This window comes from Ochotona princeps, chromosome 19 (genome assembly GCF_030435755.1).
Source record: "Ochotona princeps isolate mOchPri1 chromosome 19, mOchPri1.hap1, whole genome shotgun sequence".
Lineage (NCBI taxonomy): Eukaryota > Metazoa > Chordata > Mammalia > Lagomorpha > Ochotonidae > Ochotona > Ochotona princeps.
The window spans coordinates 24,123,216-24,147,191 of NC_080850.1; the positions used below are offsets into that span (position 1 = coordinate 24,123,216).

The 23,976-nt window shown below is 42.6% G+C and overlaps 1 protein-coding gene across 4 annotated transcripts in view; it reads left to right on the plus strand.

The window, feature by feature from the left end:
• Positions 1-23,976, plus strand: part of SH3TC2 (SH3 domain and tetratricopeptide repeats 2) — a 52,616-nt gene that overhangs the window by 13,292 nt on the left and 15,348 nt on the right. For 3 of the 4 annotated variants that reach the window (XM_058677359.1, XM_004587556.2, XM_058677360.1), the window contains exons 4-12: positions 952-1,057; positions 1,576-1,719; positions 3,435-3,654; positions 4,385-4,458; positions 6,564-6,759; positions 13,943-14,076; positions 16,554-16,595; positions 16,710-18,407; positions 18,501-18,681. In XM_058677359.1, the coding sequence (XP_058533342.1) occupies positions 952-1,057; positions 1,576-1,719; positions 3,435-3,654; positions 4,385-4,458; positions 6,564-6,759; positions 13,943-14,076; positions 16,554-16,595; positions 16,710-18,407; positions 18,501-18,681 (2,795 nt within the window). The remainder of the gene's footprint in view (positions 1-951; positions 1,058-1,575; positions 1,720-3,434; positions 3,655-4,384; positions 4,459-6,563; positions 6,760-13,942; positions 14,077-16,553; positions 16,596-16,709; positions 18,408-18,500; positions 18,682-23,976) is intronic. The other variant, XM_058677361.1, reaches the window with a different exon arrangement.

Here is a 23,976-nt window from a genome sequence, read left to right on the forward strand (position 1 = left end):
TTAGAATGAATTAAATATGATAATTATGTACACTCTCTTCATTGGGTTATGGAGGAGTCAAATAAGGTACTGCTGATACTGCTTTTGGTAAAGTGCCTGGTATGTTACATTCCATGCAAATCAATTTAAAAAATTTATTTTTATTGGAAAGGGAGATTTACAGAGAAGGAGAGACAAAGAGAAAAATCTTCCATCCACTGGTTCACTCCCCAGGTGGCTGCAATGGCCAGAGCTGAACCAATCTGAAGCTAGCAGCCAGAATTGTATTCCGGATCTCCAGTGTAGGTGCAGGATCCCAAGGCTTTGGGTTGTCCTCAACTGCCTTCCCAGGCCACAAGCAGAGAGCTGGATGGGAAGTGGAACAGCCAGGATACGAACTAGTGCCCATATGGGATTCTGATGCATGCAAGGCGAGGCCTTCAGCCACTAGACTACTATGCCAGGACCCATGCAAATCAATTTTCATCAAACACCTCTTAACCAGGCTATAGGATCTGCATCCTCCAAGGATCTGGGGACTCCTGGGATCTGAGATGGCAGAACCCAAGAGTCTGGTTTTGTGGCTTATTGGAACTTTTTTTGATATTCTCTGCTCTTCTTACTCCTCTAAGATTCTCTCATGAGAGGACTCTAGACATTGGTCTTCATGGTGGGAAATGTCCTAGGGAGGAATAGTCTGACCATAGCTGATTACCATCAATTGTAGATGTGTGGGCAAGTAACAGGGAAAGGTTTTGGGGAAAACCAGATCAGGGCAGTGATATGGGCCTGGTGTTTTCAAGCATTTACAAACAAGAGACTTGTAGGCCTGCTCTAGTTCAGTTTGTGATCACATAAATACGGACAACCTTTCTGCAGTCAGGAGGCTCATACAAAGCAGTTGGTCCATAGGCAAGTTTATGAGCAGGACAATCTCTCATTCCAGGTTGACTCATTGCTCTCTTTATCCAGGACCTGTCTGCAAGGCTGGTCAGCATCCAGTCCCAGAGGGCCCAGTTCCTCATCACCTTCAAGACTCTGGAGGAGATATGGAAGTTCTCTACCTACTTGAATTTAGGTATGACCCAGGACAGGTAGAAGGCCCACTTCATAATGTGCCTATCTGCAGGAGTTGACATTTTAGAATTGGACTGACTGTCATAATCTGAAAAGAGAGAGAGAGAGAGAGAGAGAGAGAGAGAACCCTTAAGAGGATGGTTAACATTTGAAATATCACAAACTGACTGATGCTAAATCTAATGTAAATATTAATGATTATTACAATATCCTGTAGAGAAGTTTGTTTCTTTTTGTATAGGAAGAGCTTTCTTTATTAGATAACTAATCAATTGCATTCGATAGTTTGGTCTTTAATAAAATCCAGAGGACTGAGATAGAGTTGTGTTAATGCTTCATTTTTCTATCTGTCCATCCATCCATTTACATTTGAAAGGGAGAAGAAGAGGCTGTCCTAATTGCAGTTATTTGGCAGCCTTCAGAAGAGGTGTGGTGGTCGCCTCAGAAGGGATCTTGCTTATTCTTTTCTGTGCTGAGCTAATGGCAGGAACCAAAAAATCTTATTGGCTTGGCTTTCAGGCTACGTGTCCACATGCCTGGAGCATCTCCTCTTTGACCACAAATACTGGCTCAACTGCAGGTTGGTGGAGGATACAGAGATTCAAGTGACTGTAGATGACAAACATTTGAGAACAATGTACCTGGGCCTCCTGATACAAGAAGGTGAGCATGGCATTAAGGTGGGATGGAGTCTTACCCAGATATTCACCCAGATATTTATCAATCTCTGAAGTAATTTGTGTACAAGAGGCACAAATTGTTCAAATATGAAAGTGTTCACAAATGAACCTACCTGTTAACCCGTTTGTACTCCAAACAATGACATCATGTAACTACTTCAATGTTTGTATATATATATATATACACACACACACACACACACATGCACACACACACACCCCACAAGGGGAGGGGTTTCGTTTTAAGATTTATTGTATTTTATTTGAAAGGGAGAGAGAGAGAGGCAGAGAGAGAGAGAGAGAAAGAAAGAAATGGAGAACGAAAGAGAGAGAGACCTTTCATATTCTGATTCAGTTCTCAAATACCTCTGACAGCTGGGAATGAGCCAGGTCAAAGCCTGGAATCTCTGAGCCCTGCATTTGGCTCAACTGGCTAATCTTCCCCTTGCAAGCACCAGGATCCCATATGGGCACCAATTTGTGAATTGGCTGCTCTACTTCTCATCCAGCTCCCTGCTTGTGGCCTCGGAAAGAAGTGGAGGATGGCCCAAAGTCTTGGGACCCTGCACTCGTGGGGAAGCTTGGAAAAGCTCCTGGCTACTGACTTCAGATCAACTCAGATCTGGCTGGTGTGATCACTTGGGGAGTGAACCAGTTGATGGAAGATCTTTCTCTTGGTAATCTGCCTTTCCAATAAAATAAATGATAAATCTTAAAAAAAGACCTTTGAATTCAACCCAAATCTTCTACATGGAGGGCATGAATCCAACTAATTATCCCCTGCTGCTTCCCAAGGTGTGCAGTAGCAAGAAGCTGGGATCAGAAGCAGAGCCAGAACTCAAACCCAGGCATTCTGATATAGGACCAAGTGTCCCAACTGGGATCTGAACCATGGGACCAAAGATATATCCCGTGCTTAAGGAATTTTAAAAGGAGGCTCTTGCCAGGACCCCATGTAGGCTGATGAACCCCCAGAAGTGGGGACTTATGCATTGGTTCCCATGTAATTCCAATGTGTATCAAAGACCAAGAAATGCTTTTCTAAACGTGTGTTGTAATTTGATTATAAATAAAGTTGGAAGTTTTGCAAAACCTGCAATGTTTCCTAAAATTGGGTAAAGTGGTGTTGAAGATAACCTTCCAATTTGTTTGTAAGTGCAAACCACATCCACAATACCACCTACCAGTGGAACACTGAGGTGTGGCTAATGATAACATATTGAAAGAGTTAGGTTTTTTGTGTGTAGTGTTTTGCAAAAATGATTCTCTTGAAGATCAGTAGGCATAAAGCATATACAATAAAAGGATTTCATATTGTACTATTATAATAAAACTTATTTGGAAAATTATATTCTACTAGATTACCCTAATTCATTCTTTGTTGGTATAACTGATGTTTGGTTAAATACATTTTGTGTTTCATCTCACTGACAAGGTAAAGTTCCAATTCAGCCTCATGCTCACAAATTACACAGAGTTATTGGTGTCTATTTTAAATAGATTCCCTGCTAGTACCTATTCTTCCTGGTACCAATTTTTCTGACATACTAAGGGCATGTTGCAGTGCATCCCCCTTGACTAGCTACTCTAGGACAAGAAGTGCTTGGGCTTGGGCTTTGGATAGAAGTGTTACCTTGTGTGATAATCCCCTTTCACTTCCTGATACTCCTTGGAAAAGACTTTTGTTATTGTCTACAGGCCACTTCTTCTGCAGAGCCATGTGCTCTGTGGCCCAGCCACCTGAGAACGAAGGGGAGTACTTGACACTTTGCAAGAATGAATTAATCTCTGTGAAGATAGCCGAAAGCGAGTCTGAATGGGAAGGCGTGTCCCAGTGGGAAGGCATGTCCTTGGTGACTGGTCAGCGGGGCCTGGTACCAGTGGCAGCCCTGGAGCCGTTGCCTCTCCCTTTCCACCAGTAAGTCGCCACCAGCCTCCTGGGAGAGGGTCCTGGAGAGCCTGGAGCCTGTACAGAAGAGTGGGCATACTTTCAGAGCAGGATGTTGGAAAAAAAGCAAAATCTGGATGTCTTTATCTCCTGTTATTATTATTATTATTACTAACAGTTAAACTTTGCCCCATTTGGTACAGTTAGAGCAATTAGAGACAGGTCTATATTTCTGAAGACCTTGTACCTTTGAGGAAATAGAACCCATTGTCTCCAGCGCTGTTCTTCATAATACATGAGCTGGCACCCACATGTAGTGACACCATCTGGAGATTTGTACCACTAAGTTCAAAGCCCCCAACCCTCCTCAGGCTCTCCTGGGGTTGGATAGTCTTTCTGAATATTTTTCACCCTAAAGTTTGAGAATGTCTCCTGAAAGATATTAAAAAGTGAAACATACAGAGAGACAATAAACATTACCTCAAGGCTGTAGACCCTGTGTGTGAGAAATAAGACACTGAGAATGTAAAGGAGTCATTTGTTAGTCATTGAACCGATAAACTAACTGCAAAACCAAAAACATTGCAAATCTGCTCAACTTTTTTTTTCACAGTGCCTAATACAAGGCAAGTTCTCCATAAATGTTTGTCATCATTTAGAGAAAGGACCACACTTAATCATCATTGCTGTTACTGTAATGAATTTTTCATTGTTCTCTGCCTTTGAAATCTGTTTTACAAATTTTGTTTTCCATTGGCAGATGGTTCCTAAAGAATTATCCAGGAAACTGTGGCCTTTCCAGGAAGAGGGATTGGACAGGCTCCTATCAGATCGGTATGGCTGAGTGAAAAACATAGTATTGTTAGGAAGATAATTATGTCCTGCCTCCTAATTTTTTCTGTAGGCTTGGAGTCAATTAAAGTGAATTCCTGTCTCACTTTACTACTGTCTGTATTAAAAGAAGCCAGTTAATATCTGTACAGGTTTGTTTTCTTGCCTGTAAAATGAGAGGTCTCAGTTGAGGTCTGAGGCAAGAGGCGTGCTGGGGCAAGCAGGGTCCACAGATAAATGGAAGGAAGGGATGAGAGGCGTTAGTGAAAGGCAGGGTCCACAGGGCCTTAAAGATATATGGGTGAAAAAAATCATGGCTCAGGCCAAATTAACCATTTTGTGAATCAAGTATGACTTACAGATTGCCTGTTTTCAATCTATGGTCAAACCATTGCATTTTCCTATAGAGTTTTGTTTTCAAAACCATTGCCTTTTCCTTTAGATTCAGGAAGAGTATGAATTCCTGGCATATAGTGGATATTCAATAAATATGAAATAAATGATTGAATATGTACACATATGTATATACATACATACATTGTAGATACTTTGTACTTATTTGTGCATACACTCATATCTGTAGGTGTTTATTGTAGGTGCATGTGTTTATTGCATAATTCAGTTCAGTGTTCTAGATATCTAGTTACCTTCCTTTCATCTTTTTCCATAGAGCTTCCCCCATGCCACTCTCTGTCACCTGCCCTGGCAAGAAGTGCAATTATCTAAGTCTAAATAGCAGTTAAGAAAAAGAAATAGAAGGAAGTAAACATTAAGCAAGAAGAAAGCATTAAGAAGGAAACATTAAGCAAGCAATTTGAGCAGAGAAACTAGTGCAAATATGGAAATGGGAACACACAAAGCCATAATCTTAACCAGAGCAGTGTTGGTGGAAGAAGGGGTAACCAGAATTTTCTTCTAGGCTTCAGTTCTAGACCCTGTTTTCCCACAGGTAGCACCTCAGAAAGTCATGTATCCTCATTGGGTATCCACTTTCTCATTTTAGAAGAGGCTCCTGGGAAATCTGAGCAAATGGACTTGGCTGGATGTTGTCAGCTGAATAGCACAAAACTCATAAAAACATGTCATGACTAGACCCTAAATAGGCAACTTACCAAAGTGGGTTTTTACTGTTGTTAGAAGGGTCTTCTGGACCCCACTGTGTCACCAGCAGCAAGGAGGCTAACATTTGTTGAAGATCGACTAGGTGCCAAGCACTGTGTGGTTTATCTCATGGACTAGTCCTAGTATTTGTGAATGTCAGGTATTTTTGTTATCCCTTTTAAAGCTGGGTAGAATGAGAGTCATAGAGGCCAAAGAAACAGCAAGGACCATGATTCTAGCACCGAGGTCTGGGAATTTGTGCCAAACAGGACAAAGTGTTTATAATGACAATAGCACAAAGTCAGACAAATAGGAAAATACAGAACACTTTCCAGTTTTCTCTAAGTTTATTCAATTCTAAGCTAAATTCAGTATTGTGAGAACATCATCTTCATCATCATTATCATCTCTCTTTCTCTTTTTGAAACATTTATTTATTTGAATGAAAGTTGGAATTAAAGAGAGAGAGAGAGAGAGAGAGAGAGAGAGAGAGAGACAGACAGACCAGAGCTGGCCTGGTCCAAAGCTGGGAGCCAGAAGCTTCTTCCAGGTCTCCCATATGGGTTCAGGGGTTCAGTGCCTTGGATCATTTTGAGCTGTATTGGAAGGGGAGCAACTGGAACATGAACTGGCATCCAAATAGTATATTGGTGCCACAGAGGATTAGCTTGCTATGCCACTGTGCCACCTCCCCCTCCAGAGCATCTTTCTTATATTTGTTGAAACATCTATTGTCTTACAAAATAATGGTGAAAATTCATTATATTCTTCCCTTTTTGTTTGTCCAACTTTGGCAAAATGAAAAGCCAGGTACTTTGTGTCATTCTTGCTAGATTTTTGTCTGTTTTTTTTTTTTTGGTGTGTTTGTTTGTTTTATTGGGTTGGGGAGTATTAGCAGCTCTTTAACCCAGATATCTGGGACCCTTTCTATCCATCTGATGTTGGAAGGCAGTGACAGGCTCAGCTGCTTGTGTCTTACTAAACTGACCTGGGTCCTGTTTGCACAGGCAGAGGAAGATGTAAAGCCCTGAAGGATTATGAATGGGAAGCAAAGGATGAACTGAGTGTGCACCAGGGAGACAGCATCGAGATCATCGGCTTCATCATCCCTGGGCTGCAGTGGTTCATCGGGAAGTCCATGAGCTCAGGGGAAGTGGGCTTTGTCCCCACCAGGAGTATAGATCCCGATTCTTACTCCCCCATGTGAGTATAGCAGTGGGTATGTCCTGGAGCTGGTTGGCTTCCCCTGTGCTCTGTCCCTTTCTGAGTTCATCAGTAGATGCCCTTCAAGAATGCCCTGGTAACATGGAGCCAGAGAAGCATATTCTGGCAAACAGGGCTGGCACAGAGCATAACAGGAAGGAGTGAGTAATCAGGAATAAGTCAGTTGAGTCCATTTCAAAAGATGGTCATTGGGCTGCCTCTGTGCAAGGAGAGAAGCATGACCCCTAGGGAGAGGGTCTGCTGTTAGGCTCTGAGGGTGTGGTCTTAATACTAGGATCCTGCCACTCAACTTATCTAGCCAAAGGGTCCATCAAGAGATGGGTGCACACAGGGTGCAATAGATAATGAGATTGGTCATTGGGGATTCCACTCCTGTGTAGGTCTGGGAGGCAGGTCCCTGTGTAGATCTTCATAATGGAGTTTTAGGGAGTGAAGTCAGTATTGGGCAGGAGAGCAGAGTGTGTCCTTTCACCTGCTCCATTTTGAGTCCAGAAGGACTGGTTCTGAGAAACAGACCTTCTGCCTAAACCATCAGCAACACACAGACTGTGCACTCTAGCCTGACTGCTTGGAGAGCAGAGAGAGGGAGTGATGCCCGGGCTTCTTGCACAGGGATATACCAAGAGCCTGAGCCTAGGAAGCACCAGGGGAAATGGAGTTGGTTGTTAACCATGAAGTACCATAGCCCACTACACCAGGAAAATTTGGCCCAAGCAATGTCTAGCATCTAATTACTCAGACTGAAATTCCCTCTTTCATGGGAGAAAGCCAGCAAGAAGACTAGACCTAAGAGTAAAAGCTCCTGTTATGCCCTGACTTTTGTGGTGAGAGTAACCAAGAGGGAGTTTTTTTTTTTTTCCTGTGTGAAAATGTGGAACCCAAATAATCCTAAACAAAGTTCTCCCACTGAGCTGTCAGAGAAGTGCATAGAGCTATGGTCACTGCTAAGAAGAAATTGGGCATCACAAGAACTTTAAAGAAGTGACACTGAGTTGAGCTTTGCGTGATGTAAGATAGTTTAACAAATGTAAGTGAAGCAAGGAGGTGACAGGTAGGAAGTTGTGGTGTGAAGATGCTTGTAGAATGGCCCATGTTCATTGTAAGGTCAGTTATTAGGAAGGAATTGGCACAGCAAAGGCTCAGTGGCAAGAAGTCAGGGACTGCCCATGCAGGGTCTGCCCTTCCCCTGGTAGCACCTGAAAGTCTCTGAGAAGGCTGACACATGATAATTTGGAATATGTTTCCAGGCAGTTAAGCCTGGCTTTGGATGAGGGGTACATCAGTAGGGAAACCTGGGGGACAGGAGGCCAGTGAGAAGGTTGTGATTGGAACCTAGGAAAGACATGGGAGTGGAGAGAATAGGCCATTGCTGAGGACCAATCAGCAGGAAGCTGGAGATTGAGGGAGCTTTGCAAAGATGGACACCTGTGTCCCACCTCCAGAGGCTCTCACCTGTCTGGACAGGGTGGAGCCCGGCAGTGACATTTAGAGAAGGTGCTCAGGTAGGGCTGGTGGGCAGGAAGGGTGAGGACTTTGCATTAAACTGTTTCTTGTGTTAACCGTAGGGAATTGAGAAATTCCAGAAAGGCAGGAGCTGAACTCAAGACTTTGGGTCTGACATTCGAGAATACTGCCATTCAATTCAGTAAACACTGCAGCTGGAGTGCTGGGGAAAGGGAGAAAGAATAAAGAGAATGGAAAATAGAGTTGATATGCAAGATTTTTTTATTAATTTCATTTGCATTATGTGACACATTTTTTTATGCACTGGGATTCCCCCCCACCCTTCCCCAAACCCTCCCCCACCCCACGGTGGATTGCTCCACCATGTTGCATTTCCACAGTTTAAATTCAGTTGACATTCTTTCATTGGAGGTATTTACCAAGCATAAAGTCCAGCATCTTATTGTCCTGGTAAGTTCAATGGCTTCTTGGTGAGACCATCTCTGGTCTGAAGGTAGAATCAGCAGAGTATCATCCCAATCAATTAAAAGCCCCAACACAATATTTACAACCATTTACAACATTATGACATTAATTGACATGGTATTGATTAACCAGTATGTTACTAGGGAAATGCAGGTTCTCAACCACAACCTGTGACTTCCTCATAGACATTTCAATTTTGGTTTATATTCAACCATGTTCTATATACCTTAAAATGGCTATAGATTGCTATTCAGCTGTCTCTTGCCTATTTTAATGTTAGTATTTAGCATTTTATAGCATTGAAGCATGATTTTGCTGAACCTGGTTGTTTTTCGGGTAGTCTAAAACAAACTAGAATAGATAGACAGAGAACAACTAGGAAAGCTTAGAAACAGACAGGAAGCGGCCAGCCGGGATGCACTTATAACTCACTGGGTGGGACATAAAGATCAGTTACTCCTCTCTGGGGTGATAAAGATTTCTCTGCACACCCCTCCCAAAAACGTTCACCTAAACTGTAGACATATGTCCTGTTAAAGATATGCAAGAGTCTTGAAGAGTCCTCCACTTCCAGGGAAGAGGAAAGAATGTGGAGACAGAGGAGCTGACAGAGGAAGAGACCAGCTATGGGGAGAAAGTAGGGATGGAAAAACATGGATCACTGGGAAATGTACTTTATGGTTAGGCATTGGGAGGTCACTGGGAGGTAGAGTGGCTTAGTCATTGGCAGGGTTCTGGAGTTCATGGGAGCATTGAGTGTGTCGTCATTAGCTTACTCGCTCTGTAACTTTGGATATGTTCATTTTCTCTTGCTTTCTCATCTGCGAAAGTGTATAATATTGGTACTTGCCTAGTAGGGTTCCCCTTAGTTAAAACGAGCATATAAAACACAATGCTACATGAGTATATGTGTGTGTTTCAGTGCTCATTAGATATTATTATATTTTTGTTCTTGTTATTATATTTTTGTTCTTGTTATGATGGGTGAGAATCTTTGAGGGGTAGTTTTAATGGGATATTGGAGACAGATGCCATATTTTATAAATCATATTTAGACTTCCACGTCTTACATCTTGGCTTCAAATAACAAAAGCTCAGCACTATTAGATTAACTCAGTTATCTCACTTTATCTGGCTAGTTTGTAAGGGACACTGTCTTATTGAAGAACACCATCCCAGTGTTACATGAGGCAGCAGTACGACTTTCTCCTTGCTTCTACAGTGCACTCTGTTGTTCTACACCTGGTCCCCAAGGAGACTGCATATTCAGTAGGGAAGGGGAAAGGGGAACTTACACACACACGCACACACATCCACACTGCCCTTTCTAGACTACACACGTGTATAGATCACACCCACTGAGGGATGATGAGGGATGGGAGCTGGGCTCTGGTAAGTGACACATTTGCAGGGAGTGAAATCCCTGTGCTGGACTGTCCTCTGGCCAGTGGGTGTCACTCTCAGCTTGGCTTTGTTTAGGATCAGGTTCGTGAAAGCCATCTCGGGTTTGCTGAGGTCTATGTCCCTTCCTGTAAGTTTTCTCTCTGTGCTGCTAGGTGTGTGTCTTTGTGTACCAAACTGATAGTGTTTCTCCAGAAACTATTTCAGAGCCAATTTGCCTATGTGTCCCACACTTGAGAAAAAGATCCTGCTCATCCACAGAAGCAAATTTGTGAGTTTCTTTTTTCTTTTTTGGCATAGAATTTTAACACCAGCTTCCCGGTTTCATAGAAGACTGGTTTTTAAAATTTGTGGCATGTTTTTAAAATTTAAAATTCTAGTTTTCTGCACAAGCAGACGTAGTATTTGGGCTTCACTGGAATGACTTCGTAGATCTCAGAGCTTTTGAAGCTATGACACACTACCACAGCTTTCCCTTTTTTGGTTATTTAAAAACAAATTCTATGGTTTTAGAAAACCTTTGATGTGAATGTTTGTGCATGGTGTATGTGTTTTAAAGAAACAGTCATTCTAGATACCATTGAAGATATATCTTTGTCCTTCTCTGCTCTTTATCTTCTGATCCTGATTCCCAGACCAGGATGTGAATCTTTCCTGTCCATATTCTGACACATTTTACAAACAGACATTTGTTAAACAAAAAAGGCTAAGGTTTTATGTATTTGAAATTATATGAATATTTTTCCACAGGTGGCCTTTTGCAGTTACTATTGTACATGTAGCATTTATTCACACATGCATACCTCATTTTAATAAAGAAGTATTTAGGGGAAATCTATACACTGAGATGCCTGAATTAAAAAAAAAACAAACATAAGCCAGAGTGACAGATTACCACATTCAAAACCAGAAAAAAAAGAACAGAGAAGAAAAACCAGTATTTCATGTTATATAATTTTATAAAATCTATTTTTAATATCCTCTTTAATTTTCATAATTGCTTGTATCTTCTTTATTATTCCATTTCTTGTGATATCCTGTATTCTTACAGAAATGTATATCATGTTAAATGATATCTTTATTTATTTTGCTTAGGATTTTGTGTGCTTCTTCAATCTGAAGATTCGTATCTCTGTTCAGTTCTGGAAAATTCTCAGTCATTCTTCCTTTGAGTGTTGCCTCTTATTCATTCTTTTTAGTCTGTCTTCTGGAATTAATATTGGAGGTAGGTAGGACTCATTCTATCCTCAGCCTTGATCACTCTAGGCACAATTCTGGGTGGTTTGCTTGGAATGCTCTTCACTTCATTAATTCTCTCCTTTACTATGACTAATCTATTGAATCAATTTCATGTAGGTGTTGACTTTCCTGGTTTCGTTTTCCGTGTAGGTTTGTTTTCTGACTCATAAGCATCTTTGCAACTTCCATTTTTAATTTTCATTTAATCATTTTTCAGTCTGCTTATTATAGATTTTTTTCTTCACATCATTATTAGTTTAACTTTTTGTGCGCCTACTGGTTCTTTTCATGGATTGTTTATTTTCTGGAGTGGTTGGATATTTTGCATGTGAACTGATTTTCAGCGTTTTAAAATAAAAGATGTATGCTGCATGGATCTTGGACAGAGGAAAAACCCTCTACAATGCAGGTTTAGCATTTGCTTCCCGTGACATCTTAGGAACTCAAGATGATCCAGGACTGATGTTCTAGTAACATATTCTTTTAATAAAGCATAAACCTGGCTGTTTGATAGCTTTATCCCAAGGACTCAGGCATATTGAAAGGAATTTCTTGGCAGACGTTAGATAGTTTTACAGTTTCTTCCATACGAAAAGTACAGCCCTTCCAGAGTCCTGACTTGCTGTAGGGAGCTCAGTTCACTTCTCTTGCTTCATAGCTACAGGGTAACACCTACTATCCCCAGGTGAAGGGAATTACAAGGTCAAACCCAGTATGAGGATCAAAGTTCCAACTGAAACCCATCTGAACCCCCAAGCTCTGCGGATTGCCTTCTCTCACCTTTCAGCCTGAGTTCAGTTTTTCTTTGTTTTTGGCTCCCAGTGATTTCCCTTACTTTCTTTAAAATTAAGAAGTGTATTAAAATGTTTGTTTTTGTTGCATCTTATCTTATAAAGGATTTTTATATGTGAATGGAAGAAAAGTAACCCTATTAGAGCACTTCAGCCTGCTATGTGACCAGAATTTGCCTAACCCAGCTTCCATGTTAAAAATTCCTAGTGTGGTTTGTCGCTTCTTGAATTCCCACTAAATGCCTGGCACTCAGCACATTGGAAGCCTCAGTTTGATTCTTAGCTTTACTTCTTTCTAGTTGTGCAATTCTGTAGGTCTCCAGACCTTTCCTAAACCATTATCTTTACCTAAAAAGATGAATTTTTTTTAAAAAAACCCATATCATAGAGTTGCTGTGAAGCACAAAAAAGATAGTAAGATTAGAAATACTTCACAAAATTTAAGAGCTCTAAAAAAAATCTGGGGTTATGTATTGTTTCTTATCTCAAGTGAAATTTGTTATAGATTTCAATGACAACGTGTTTTGAGGCATGTGCTGGGAAAAGTCAGGAGATCAGGTCATAGAGATGGGAGCTTTCGTGGTAGGAAGAGCCTTGGGACAGATGTCAGAACACAGTTCTAGTGCTGGTTCTGCCAGTATTTTGTGAAATTATCTTGAGAGGTTCATATGGTTCTCTCATTACTGGTTTTCAAACAGTGTTTATCTGGGGACTAGAAGTTATTTGACAGAGCATGCCCATTCTAGCCCTCCTTGACCTCTGCTTTAAATAGAGAAACTCTTTTTTCCTACTCTGACACCTTCTAAGTTCTGACTTCATTTTGTTTTGCCTCAATTTCTTTGTCTGTAAAAAGGAGATAAACATAGCACCTGCCTCACAGGGCAGCTGTGTGAATTAAGTGAGTGTCTCATCTATGAATAAGCCCTCCAAAAGTATAAGTTGTTATAACTCCTGGGTTCCCAGGTTAAACTTTTTTTTCTTAACAAAAAATAGTCTAAAGTTAAAAAAATTTCTATTTAGAACAGAAAATGATCCTTAGAAATGCCCATCCAGTTACTGAACTGAATACTGTTTAGGGTAATTCTAGTTTTCAGATTTTTAGTTTTATGACATACTTCTCATTAACAAATTAGACTTAATAATTTATACAACAGAAAAAGCCTTGGAACAGATGTCAGAACACAGTTCTAGTGCTGGTTCTGCAGTCCCGGACCCTCCTTCTTCCCACTTTTCCCATTCCTTAGCTATTCTATTCCTCTCTGAATGTCACGTAATTTTGCTGTTTTGTGTCATGAATCAACATCACATTTCTGATTATAGCCAAAACTTCTTGTTTCACTATGTTGTGTTACTTGCCCCTACCTTTCACCTGGAATAACAAGGTGAATAAAGGACAAAGAAGCTTCGTTGAAGTTCTCCTTTCTAACCTTTACATTTAAGACAACTGATTCCTGTTCTCCTTATTAACATTGAGCACCACATGATCTCAAAGAATGAGGAAAGGTTGAGAGAAGCAGTTTAGTTTCCTTGGGAGATGGAGCTTCAATGGGAGTGTTTCCATTCTTGCTTTGCTCTGCTTAGCAACCACTCATCTCAGTCCTCCCCACATGGGCTGGGGAAGCTCTTCTTCCTTGGAAAAATGAATACAGTATGTGACAGTGAGACCAAGTGTCTGATTTCAGATTGTGCACAAATGTATTGATGGCCTCCATTGTCTTTCATGATAGCCTAGCATGGTGAGAAGTCAAGTCTGGAACTTTGCACTACTGACCTGTCCCTCTCTGTGTTTTGTCCTGATGCAGGAGCAAGAACTCTGCCTTTTTCACTGATGAGGAAAGATGCTCTCTGTGGGCTCTGAGATGTGACAGCAAAGCTGAGTGTGCCAGCTTCCTCCGCACGCTTGCTCATACTGACATCACATCTGTCTACCGGCTCAGTGAGTGTGGGGGCCTCAAGCCTCTTTCAAATCCATGCTACTCCAGATTGAGAGCATCCCCAAGTAGAATTCCCAAATTATGATTCCACACATGACTAGGCTATGACCATGAATCAGTTGGTGATCCTGGTCACACTGCATTAGCAGTTTTGCACTTAGGCTTTCAAATAATTCTGTGGTTGCACTGGACCTGTTGTATGGAAACTTTGAGTTCTAATGGAGCCACTCACCTGTTCCATAGGTAGCCAGCTATATTGGGACTTTTATCCTAATCTTGGGGATAAAAAGAAATCCTGAGTTATGGCTGAGGTCCCTCCTAAAGATGGGGCTGTGGAATTTTAACAACTTGGAGGAAGCTAAGAGACAATATCTCCTTCCTCCTATTCTTTGGATTGGGAAACTGAAGCCTAAGCAAGTTTGCACATGAGCCAGGATGAGAACTAACTAGTTGTTAGGACAATGCACTTCATCATACTATTCTAAGAGAAGATAATATTAGGCTTCTGGGATCACCTCAGCACTGAGCAGTTTTCAGCAATATCTGAATGAGTGAGTGAACAAATGAGCTAATGAAAAGACCCACTGCTCTGTTTTGGAAAGTACCATCATTCATCAATGATGTTTGAGGAAGATTTCTAGTTTCTCCTACCTCTTCAGTGATGGTGGTGGTGTGTGTACCCCTGTGAGGCCAAATTAGGTAGACCACATTCCATGGGTACTGCAGAGGTCTGCAGATGGACCCCCAGGCAAGATCCCATAACCGAGGCTGTACTCTATGTGGAAGGATCATTTGTGAGGACTGCCTACCCAGACATCAACACCCAGCCCTGCCAGCACTCTCTGTCCACAGGTAGATCACATTGCTCCCACAGCTGACCCAAGTAACTGAAGGTGTAGGCACAGAGATCTGAAAAATGAAGCAGTGTCCAATTGTGTAGGCCTGGGTCACTGACTTGAATCAAAAGTTTCTACCTACTGTACTTGCAATATTGGGGATATCTAAGGGCAGGTCCCAGGCAGCCCTTTGCTTCTTATCTAATAGACAAGTGAGACTTGTGGTTGTGTGGGTTACAAGGATACCTACCAAAGTAACCAGCTGGAGAGGAATCTGATTGGCAATTCTAGCTCCTCCAAGGCTTATGGCCTGCCTGGGAAGGGATACCTCACTGTGATTCTTCCTCATGGAGGGGTCCCCATTATGTACTGTACTTGTGCATTGTTTGTGCTCTTGGTATCCTGACCCAGAAAGAAATGGCTGCAGTGAGACAGGCAGGTGGGCCTCAGTGTTAGAGAGGGGCCAAGCGCACTGACACCTCTTTAGAGCCATGCTCGTCAGCTCTCCTATCTCTCACTGCAGGACTTTCTGCCTAATGGGGGTGGCCAATCCTGAGGGTCTATTCTGACAGTCATGAGGAGGCCCTACCCCTGAAAACACTAAGGAGGGGCTTTGGGGCCTCTTTGTTCTAAGAGTTCACTGACGACTTCAGAGTAGGAAGCAGACAGGTACAGTTTCTGTGCCAGGAAGAGATAAACTGTTCCTCTTGCTAGCCCTAGGACAAGGGAGTGCAAATCTGACTTTCACTTCTACCATCCCACTGAAACTGCTTTTGCCCAGAAGACTCGTTTACTCACTGCCAAAGCCCAATGTGCCTTCCCAGGCTCTTTCTAATACTGCTTTTTCAGACTCCTTCACCAGCAACTGTCTGCAAGGAAATGCTGATGTTCCTCAGGTTCATTAGCACCTCCCCACAGCCTACCTCCCTTACAGCTTTTACTTTTCTTCCAAATGCTTCAGTGGTGTAGTCACATCCAGTCCTGGGACTTTGGCCAAATCCTTGTGACCTGCCATGGGTCACAAATCCATATTTGCATGTTCTCAACTTTTCTTCTTGACTCCAGAGCTGCTTCATTATCTGCCTAGATTCCCTATAAGGCTCTCAAACTCAGTGCATCAAACATTGTCCTCCAGGCTCTCCCCTTCTCCACCCTATCCCACTGAAATACCCTAGGGCATAAAACTGGGGACCTCAATTGCTTTTGTGATTTCCTTTCTACACCATTCCATTTTGCTCTTGGTGCTGCCACTTTTACGTAGCACAGTGTCCAGCACATCATACATGCCAGTGTGTGGAGTGATAGAAGGAGGAAGGATGTAACACCCATGGAAAGGGAGGCAGTACTGCCTGCCACCAAGTGTCCAGCACTGAAGACCCCTGTCCTGGCTGGGTGTAAACCCACTGAGAGGTATAGGCAGTGCATCCCTTTGGCTTCAGAGTTTACACCTATACAAGGGGCCTGTCTCCTTTTACCCTGGGTCTCACTTCTACTCAGTTACTGACTGTAAAATGAGTGGATTCAATGAAATGAGGAGGTCCTGTCTATAATGAAGACTGATGGTCTCAAAGTTCAGCACTAAGTTTCCAAAGTGGCTGCCTGTTCTGACCCTAAAACTAGGCTGTTCCTTCATCTCTACTTAGGTGGATTCGAATCCATGCAGGACCTCCCAAATGATCTGAGTGGTGAGTAGAAATTGTGTTGATCTTGACCTCCCACTCTGCAGGCCAGCGTGTCTGCCTTCTTGCCAGGAGCTGGCCTCCTCAGTTGAGTTTGCTCAGTTCTACCTGTCCTTACAGCATCCCATCCTGAAGACTGCAGAGACACCCATCCTGGCAGGGTCTGGGAGCAACAGCACACCATGGGATCCAGGCAGTCTAGCAGCTCTGAGGACTCCAGCATGGAGGAGGAGCTCCTTTCAGCCGCTTCCGACAGCTATCACCTGCCAGAGCCCGATGGCCTTGATGACCCAGAACTGTTCATGGACCTAGACACTGCACAGGAGGAAGAAGAAGCTGAAAACTTCATCCCCTTGCTGACCTTTCTGGATCATGAGGGTTACACTGACCACTTCAAGAGCCTCTATGATTTCTCCTTCTCTTTCCTCACTTCTTCCTTTTATAGCTTCTCTGAGGAGGATGAACTTGTGGCATACCTGGAGGCCTCAAGGAAGTGGGCCAAGAGGATCCACATGACCTGGGCTCATGCCCGACTCTGCTTCCTTCTGGGCCGGCTGAGCATCAGGAAGGTCAAACTCTCCCAAGCCAGGGTGTACTTTGAGGAGGCTATCCATATCCTCGATGGGGCATTTGATGACCTCTCTTTGGTGGCAGCTTTGTATATCAACTTGGCTGCCATCTACTTGAGACAGAGGTTGAGACACAAAGGTTCAGCCTTGCTGGACAAGGCAAGTGCACTGCTGGCCTGCCTGCCTGACCGTGAGTCCAGCGCCAAGAATGAGATTGATGTGGTGGCCTATGTGCTGCGCCAGAGTATTGTAGCAGACAGTAGCCCCCTAGAAGCCAGGGCTTGCTTCTTGGCCATCCGAATGCTCCTGAGCCTCGGCCGGCACGAGGAGGTCCTGCCCTTCGCTGAGCGCCTACAGCTCCTCACTGGACAGCCTCCTGTCTCAGATGTTGTGGCTACCATCTTGAGTTTTCTGTATGATAAAAAGTATCTTCCACACCTTGCAGTGGCCTCTGTGAGGCAACGGGGAGCCCTGAGTGCCCAGGGTATGACTCTTCCGACGTGGCAGGTCTACATGGTTCTCCAGAATTCTGCCAAACTCCCTGGTGTGTCCTCCCCCAACTGGGGTGAAGTTTCTGCCTTGGCCTGTCCAACACTCACGCGGGCACTGGCTGCCTGTGAAGAGCAGGCTGACCAGAGCATCCAGAGGGTCCTGTGTCTCGTCCTGTCCAAAGTCTACCTCCAACACAGGTCTCCTGAGGGTGCCATCTACTACCTGAGCCAGGCCTTGACATTAGGGAAGCTGCTAAGTGAGCAGGAAGCTTTTGAGTCATCCCTTTGCCTGGCATGGGCCCATCTCTTAGCCAGCCAGCCCAAGAAGGCTTTGGACATCCTTGAGCCACTATTATACTCCCTGAAGGAGAAAGAGAATGTTACCCAAAGGGGAGTGATTTATAACCTCTTGGGTCTTGTACTTCAAGGTGAAGGCCAAGTGAACAGGGCAGCCAAGAGCTATCTCCGGGCCTTGAACAAAGCCCAGGAGACAGGGGATGTGCGCAACCAAGCAGTGACAATGGCCAATCTTGGTCACCTCACCCTTACTTCTTGGGCTCAGCAGCCAGCCAGGCACTATCTCCTGGAGGCTGTCCGACTCTATTCTGAACTTCAAGCCAGCAAGGAGACTGACATGGAATTAGTACAGGTGCTGCTCTGGCTGGCCCAAGTCCTGGTGTCTGGATGCCAGCTGACCCAGGGCCGCCTTTGTTATGAACTGGCACTGCTGTTTGGCTTGAGGCATCGGCACCTAAAGAGTGAGTATGTCCCATGTTACTGGGAGAAGTGGAGCCTTCTTTGCCTGTGTCCTATTTCAAGTCGTCTTATTCATGTCCCTGCTTTATGTTCAGGTCAGCTTCAGGTCACCAAATCCCTCTGCCATTTCTACAGCTCTGTGTCCCCAAATCCTGTGGCATGCATCACCTACCATGAACATTGGCTAGCTCTGGCTCAGCAACTCAGGGACCGGGAGATGGAGGGAAGGCTGCTGGAGTCCCTTGGGCAGCTCTATCGGAACCTGAACACAGCCAGGTGAGTTGGGCTTAAGGGAAGCAGTGTTCTTTCAAGTTCAACTGCATGTGGTCTGGGTATGGAAATACAGTATTGATTCTGTAGCCACCACACTGTGCCATCTGATATTTATTAGCCGGGTGATATTGGGCAAGTTACTTAGTTTCTCCATGCCTCAGTTTCCTCAACGAAAGAGGATGATAATGGCATCTCTCCTGGTGTGTTACTATGAAGAATAGATGCTCATGTAACAGTTGGGACAATACATGAGAACTAGAAAGGGCTCAGTGATGCTCACTGTGTTACTATTTCTTGTGTGTGTTTCCAACTCAACTCATGACCGCAGTGGAGTGGGCATTATTCAGAGGAGTGGATGTTATGACTGGAACTATGGAAGCCTCTGAGAAGTCTTTGTTACCTGAGGATAATTGCTATTAGAGAAAGGACACTCAAAACAGGACTGTGTAATTTCGTGGCACAGAAAGCTTGATTAAAACCTTACTTTTCAAACAAAACAACAAATTGCAAAATGAAGTTTGTTTTTATCTTTTAGTTAAGAATACCTAGATTATAAATGCAGCTTTGCACTAAGTCTTAGAATAAACATACAGTAAAAGAAATTTTAACATTTTGAATTATTGATATCAACAAAATTGTACAATAGCGCAAGGACACATCCTTTATTTTACAATCAAGTTTCCAGTACTATCCTTAATTTTTTTTTGCAAAAAATATAAACTTAACTTTTCAATACAGAGGCCTCTTTTAGTGCAATGATATTCAAATTGTAGTCACAACTTGAGTTGATCCTAGTTTATCAGGGACCTGTAGCAAGGCTTTAATGGATCCCATTAAATCCTGTATGATTTGAATGGCTTTCAGTGTCAGTCTGCAGCAGATTTGGGTTGTAGCATTGTATTCATAATGTTAAGTGGCTTATAAATCAGAGCAGAAACACTCGCTAGTGTTGCTCAGAAAAAGGTGGCTGAGGAGAGGCTAACTAAATGATAGGTTTTGCTTTACAGGTGTTAACTAACGTTGGGCACCTGGACAGTCAGATAATGAACAGTCAGATAACAATTTTTTTTCTCTTTCAATATTTCCTTCTCCCCTACTCCCCCACCCTTACTCATTCCTTCTCTTACGAGAATCAGGAGTCCCCCAAGCCTCATGCTGTCTTTGCGTTCTACACCAGGGAGGGATTTTTGGATTCTTACAGCATGATGTGGGTGGGCAGGACGAGGGCCATTCCAGGACACAACAGGAGTTTGAAGCTTCTGGAGCAGATCCAGAAGGTAACCCTGAATTAACCTTTGAGCTGAAACAGTCATGAACTTGTGGTAAGGAATCGTGGGACCAGACTTAGAGAAAGTTGGATTTCAAGAGACTGGAGCAAAGGTGCCAAAGAAGTGTCAGACTCACTGTCGCCTTGTGCTGCTATACAAATTCAGCCACAGATTAATCCTGCTGCCAGACATCGCCTACTCCATTGCTTCACCCCCCGTGTACCCCCACCCTAGCTGTCAAAAAACACTGAAATCCTAAGGGGAAAAGCAGTGCAGAAGTCCTGGATGGGGTTAATGTGAACCACGGAAGCCTTACTCAAATCAGTGTTGAGAATGATTGTTCTCATTAGGTGATGGTGGTTTAACTGGAAGCAAGGGATGCAACTGCAGGTGGTCCAAAAAGTGACCAGAGGAAGCTGAAGTCACAGGGCTTAGGGAGGAGCAATAAAAACCAGATTAGGAGTCAAAAAACCTGATCCTGCTGTGACCTAGTAACATGTCTTTGAATAAGTCCTTTCTGTTGGTGCTCCATTTGTAAAGATAAATGGAATCAGGTAGTTTGCAGTTCTAAGTTGTTGAGTGTGGATCCGGCTATTTCTGCAATCTGACACTGGCATTCACAGCCAGAGTTAGTTGTGTCTCTCAAAAGTTGAATTTTGGGGGGCCGATTCTTAAGATTATGGGCATTCTAAAAAATGTTTTTTTAAAAAAATAGATTTATTTGTTTTTATTGGAAAGTCAGATTTACAGTGAGGAGAGAAAAAGAGAAAGATTTTCCATCTACTGGTTCCCTCCCCAAGTGGCTGCAATGGGTGGAGCTGAGCTGATCCAAAGCCAGGAGCCAGGAGCTTCTTCCGGGTCTCCAGTGTAGGTGCAGGGTCCTAAGGCTTTGGGTCATCCTCTTTCCCAGGCCACGAGCAGGGAGCTGGATGGGAAGTGTAGCAGTCAGCACATGCACCAGCACCCATATGGGATCCTGGTATGTGCAAGGCAAGGATTTTAGCCACTAGGCTACTGCGCTGGAACCTTGTAAGAAATGTTTGAAATCAGGGACTTATGTCTCTACTGCATTGTATTCAAATTTATTTTTTTAAATAAATGGTATAATTCCAAAGTATCTGAAATTTCCCCACCCAAATTCCCACCTCCTCACTGCATTTCCCCATATTATTACAATAATGTTGTCCTCCATAAGGAGTCATGATTCTATCAGTCCGTTATTTAAGTGTGCCCCGACAGACAATGTCAGACAGTCCAGCATTCCATTGTCCAGATATGTCCAACAGTTTCATTGGGAGTCCATCTTTGATTTGGAAATAGGGATAAATATTGCATTTTATGTTCGCATCTGGATATGATAGTCTCTGTTACTTCATCACTATACATTCTCTTAAATGAGAAGTCACAAAATAAAGTCAACACAAGTATGAAGCTAAAACAGCAACAACAAAAAATTACAGCACTGTGGAGGTGAAAAAGCATGCCACTGAATAATCAACGCAGTTCTTGTGAGCGTTTGTATGTCTATTCAAGTCGGTTTACCTTTTTGAAATTGGGCTCTTTTTTTTATTGTTGACTTCCAAGAGGCGTTTAAAAATATATTCTAGATACAAATTTCTTATTGGACATATTAGTTGAAAATATTCTTGGGCCCAGTGGCATGGCCTAGTGGCTAAGATCCTCACCTTGAGTGCACCGGGATCCCATGTGGGCACCGGTTCTAATCCCGGCAGCTCCACTTCCCATTCAGCTCCCTGCTTGTGGCCTGAGAAGGCAGTCGAGGACAGCCCAAAAGCCTTGGGATTCTGCACCCGTGTGGGAGACCCGGAAGAGGAAGTTCCTGGCTCCTGGCTCTTGGCTCCGGATCGGCATAGCACCTACTGTTGCGCTCACTTGGGGAGTGAATCATCAGATGAAAGATCTTTCTCACTGTCTCTCCCCTTCTCTGTATATCTGACTTTCCAATAAAAAAAAAATCTTAAAAAAAAAGGAAATATTCTTTCCTAATCATGTTGTTGTTCAATTTGTTGATTGCCTCATTGAATGAGTTGGGAATTCTTTGCTTCTTTTCTATTACTTTGTCAGAAATTTGTGAAGATTTGGTATTAATTCTTCATTACATATTTGGTAGAAGTCACCGGTGAAGACATTTATACATTAGGTTTTTTTATCAGTAATTCAGTTATTTCAATTGTTGTGGATGCACTTAGCTTTTCTGTTTCTTTTGAACAGCCTTATTAGCTCCTGTCATTTCAGGAGTTTATCCTCTAGTCTAATCTGCTGATGCATAATTGCTCATAATATTTCTTTAAAATCTTTTTATTTCTGTACAGTCTTTACTGTTTGAGCTTCTTTCATTTTGCTTTGTAAAATTAGCTAAAGGCCTGTAATTCGTTAAAACAAAATCTTTTAAACAAATTTTTTACTTTATTGAGTTTCTCTTTTGTTTTTCCATCCTATAAATCATTCGGTTCTTTCACAAACTTTATTATTTCAGTTTTTCTGCTTGCTTTGTGTATGTTATATCCTTATTTGTTTTAAGGTGGATTGTAAGGTGTACTTATTTGAGATCTTTTTTACAGCTATAAATTTCCTCTGTGTATTGCTTTCACTCCATTTTTTTTAAAGATTTATTCATTTTATTACAGCCAGATATACAGAGAGGAGGAGAGACAGAGAGGAAGATCTTCCGTCCGATGATTCACTCCCCAAGTGAGCCGCAACAGGCCGATGCGCGCCGATCTGATGCTGGGAACCTGGAACCTCTTCCAGGTCTCCCGCACGGGTGGAGTGTCCCAATGCATTGGGCCATTCTCAACTGCTTTCCCAGGCCACAAGCAGGGAGCTGGATGGGAAGTGGAGCTGCCGGGACTAGAATCGGCGCCCATATGGGATCCCGGGGCTTTCAAGGCGAGGACTTTAGCCGCTAGGCCCAACTTTCACTCCATTTTGTGTATTTTTATTTGTTGTGACTTTGTGTTCATTCATCTCTAAAGTGTTTTCCAACATTATTGTGATTTCTTCTTTGACTCAGTGTTTTATTTAGTTGTATGTTGTTTACTTTCTCTGTATTTGTAAATTTTCCAAATTTCATTTTGTCACTGATTTCTAATTTCGTTCCATTGGGGTGGGAAAACTTTCTTTGCTTGACTTCATTCTTTTGAACTTTATGGAGATTTGTTTGTGACAACAAATGGTCTACTCTAGAGGATATTCTATACACATATGAGAAGAGTTTGTAGTCTGTTGTTTGATGTAGTGTTCTACAGAAATCTTCTACGTCCATTTGGCTTATGACTAAAGACATCTGTGATTAAAGACACCTGTGTTGTTCTGTGTCTAGTTATTCTATCCATTACTGAAAGTGAATTATTCAAGTCTTCAGTTGTTGTTATTGAAAGAAATTTTCAGTTCTCCCTTCAATTTTGTCTGGTTTTTCTACTTGTACTTGGGGGTTCAGTTGTTAGTTGCCCATATATTTAAATTGCTATATCTTTTTAAGTAGTTGATTATTTTATCATTTAAAAATGTTCTCTATTATCCTTAGTGCAAATTTTGGGCTTTCTATCTAATACTACTGTAACTATTTTGGTTCTGTTTGGTTGTGGTTTGTGTGGTATATTTTTGCATATTTTACTTTTTAAAAAGATTAATTTATTTTTATTGGAAAGTCATATATATAGAGAGAGGAGAAGAGACAGAAATGAAGATCATCTGTCTATTGATTCACTCCCCAAGCACAGCAGTGGCTGGTACTGTGCTCATCCAAAGCCAGGAAGCCAGAGCTTCTTCCAGGTCTCCCAAGTGGATACAGGCTCCCAAGGCTTTGTGCTGTCCTCAACTGCTTTCCCAGGCCACAAGCGGAAGCTGGATGGGAGGAGGGGCCTGGTGTCTATATGGGATCCTGGTGCAAGGCGAGGACTTCAGCTGCTAGATGACCACACCGAGCCCCATATTTTACTTTTTAATCTATTGGAATCTAAAGTATGTGTTTTTTTAGATAGTATATCTGAATTACTTAAATTATTTT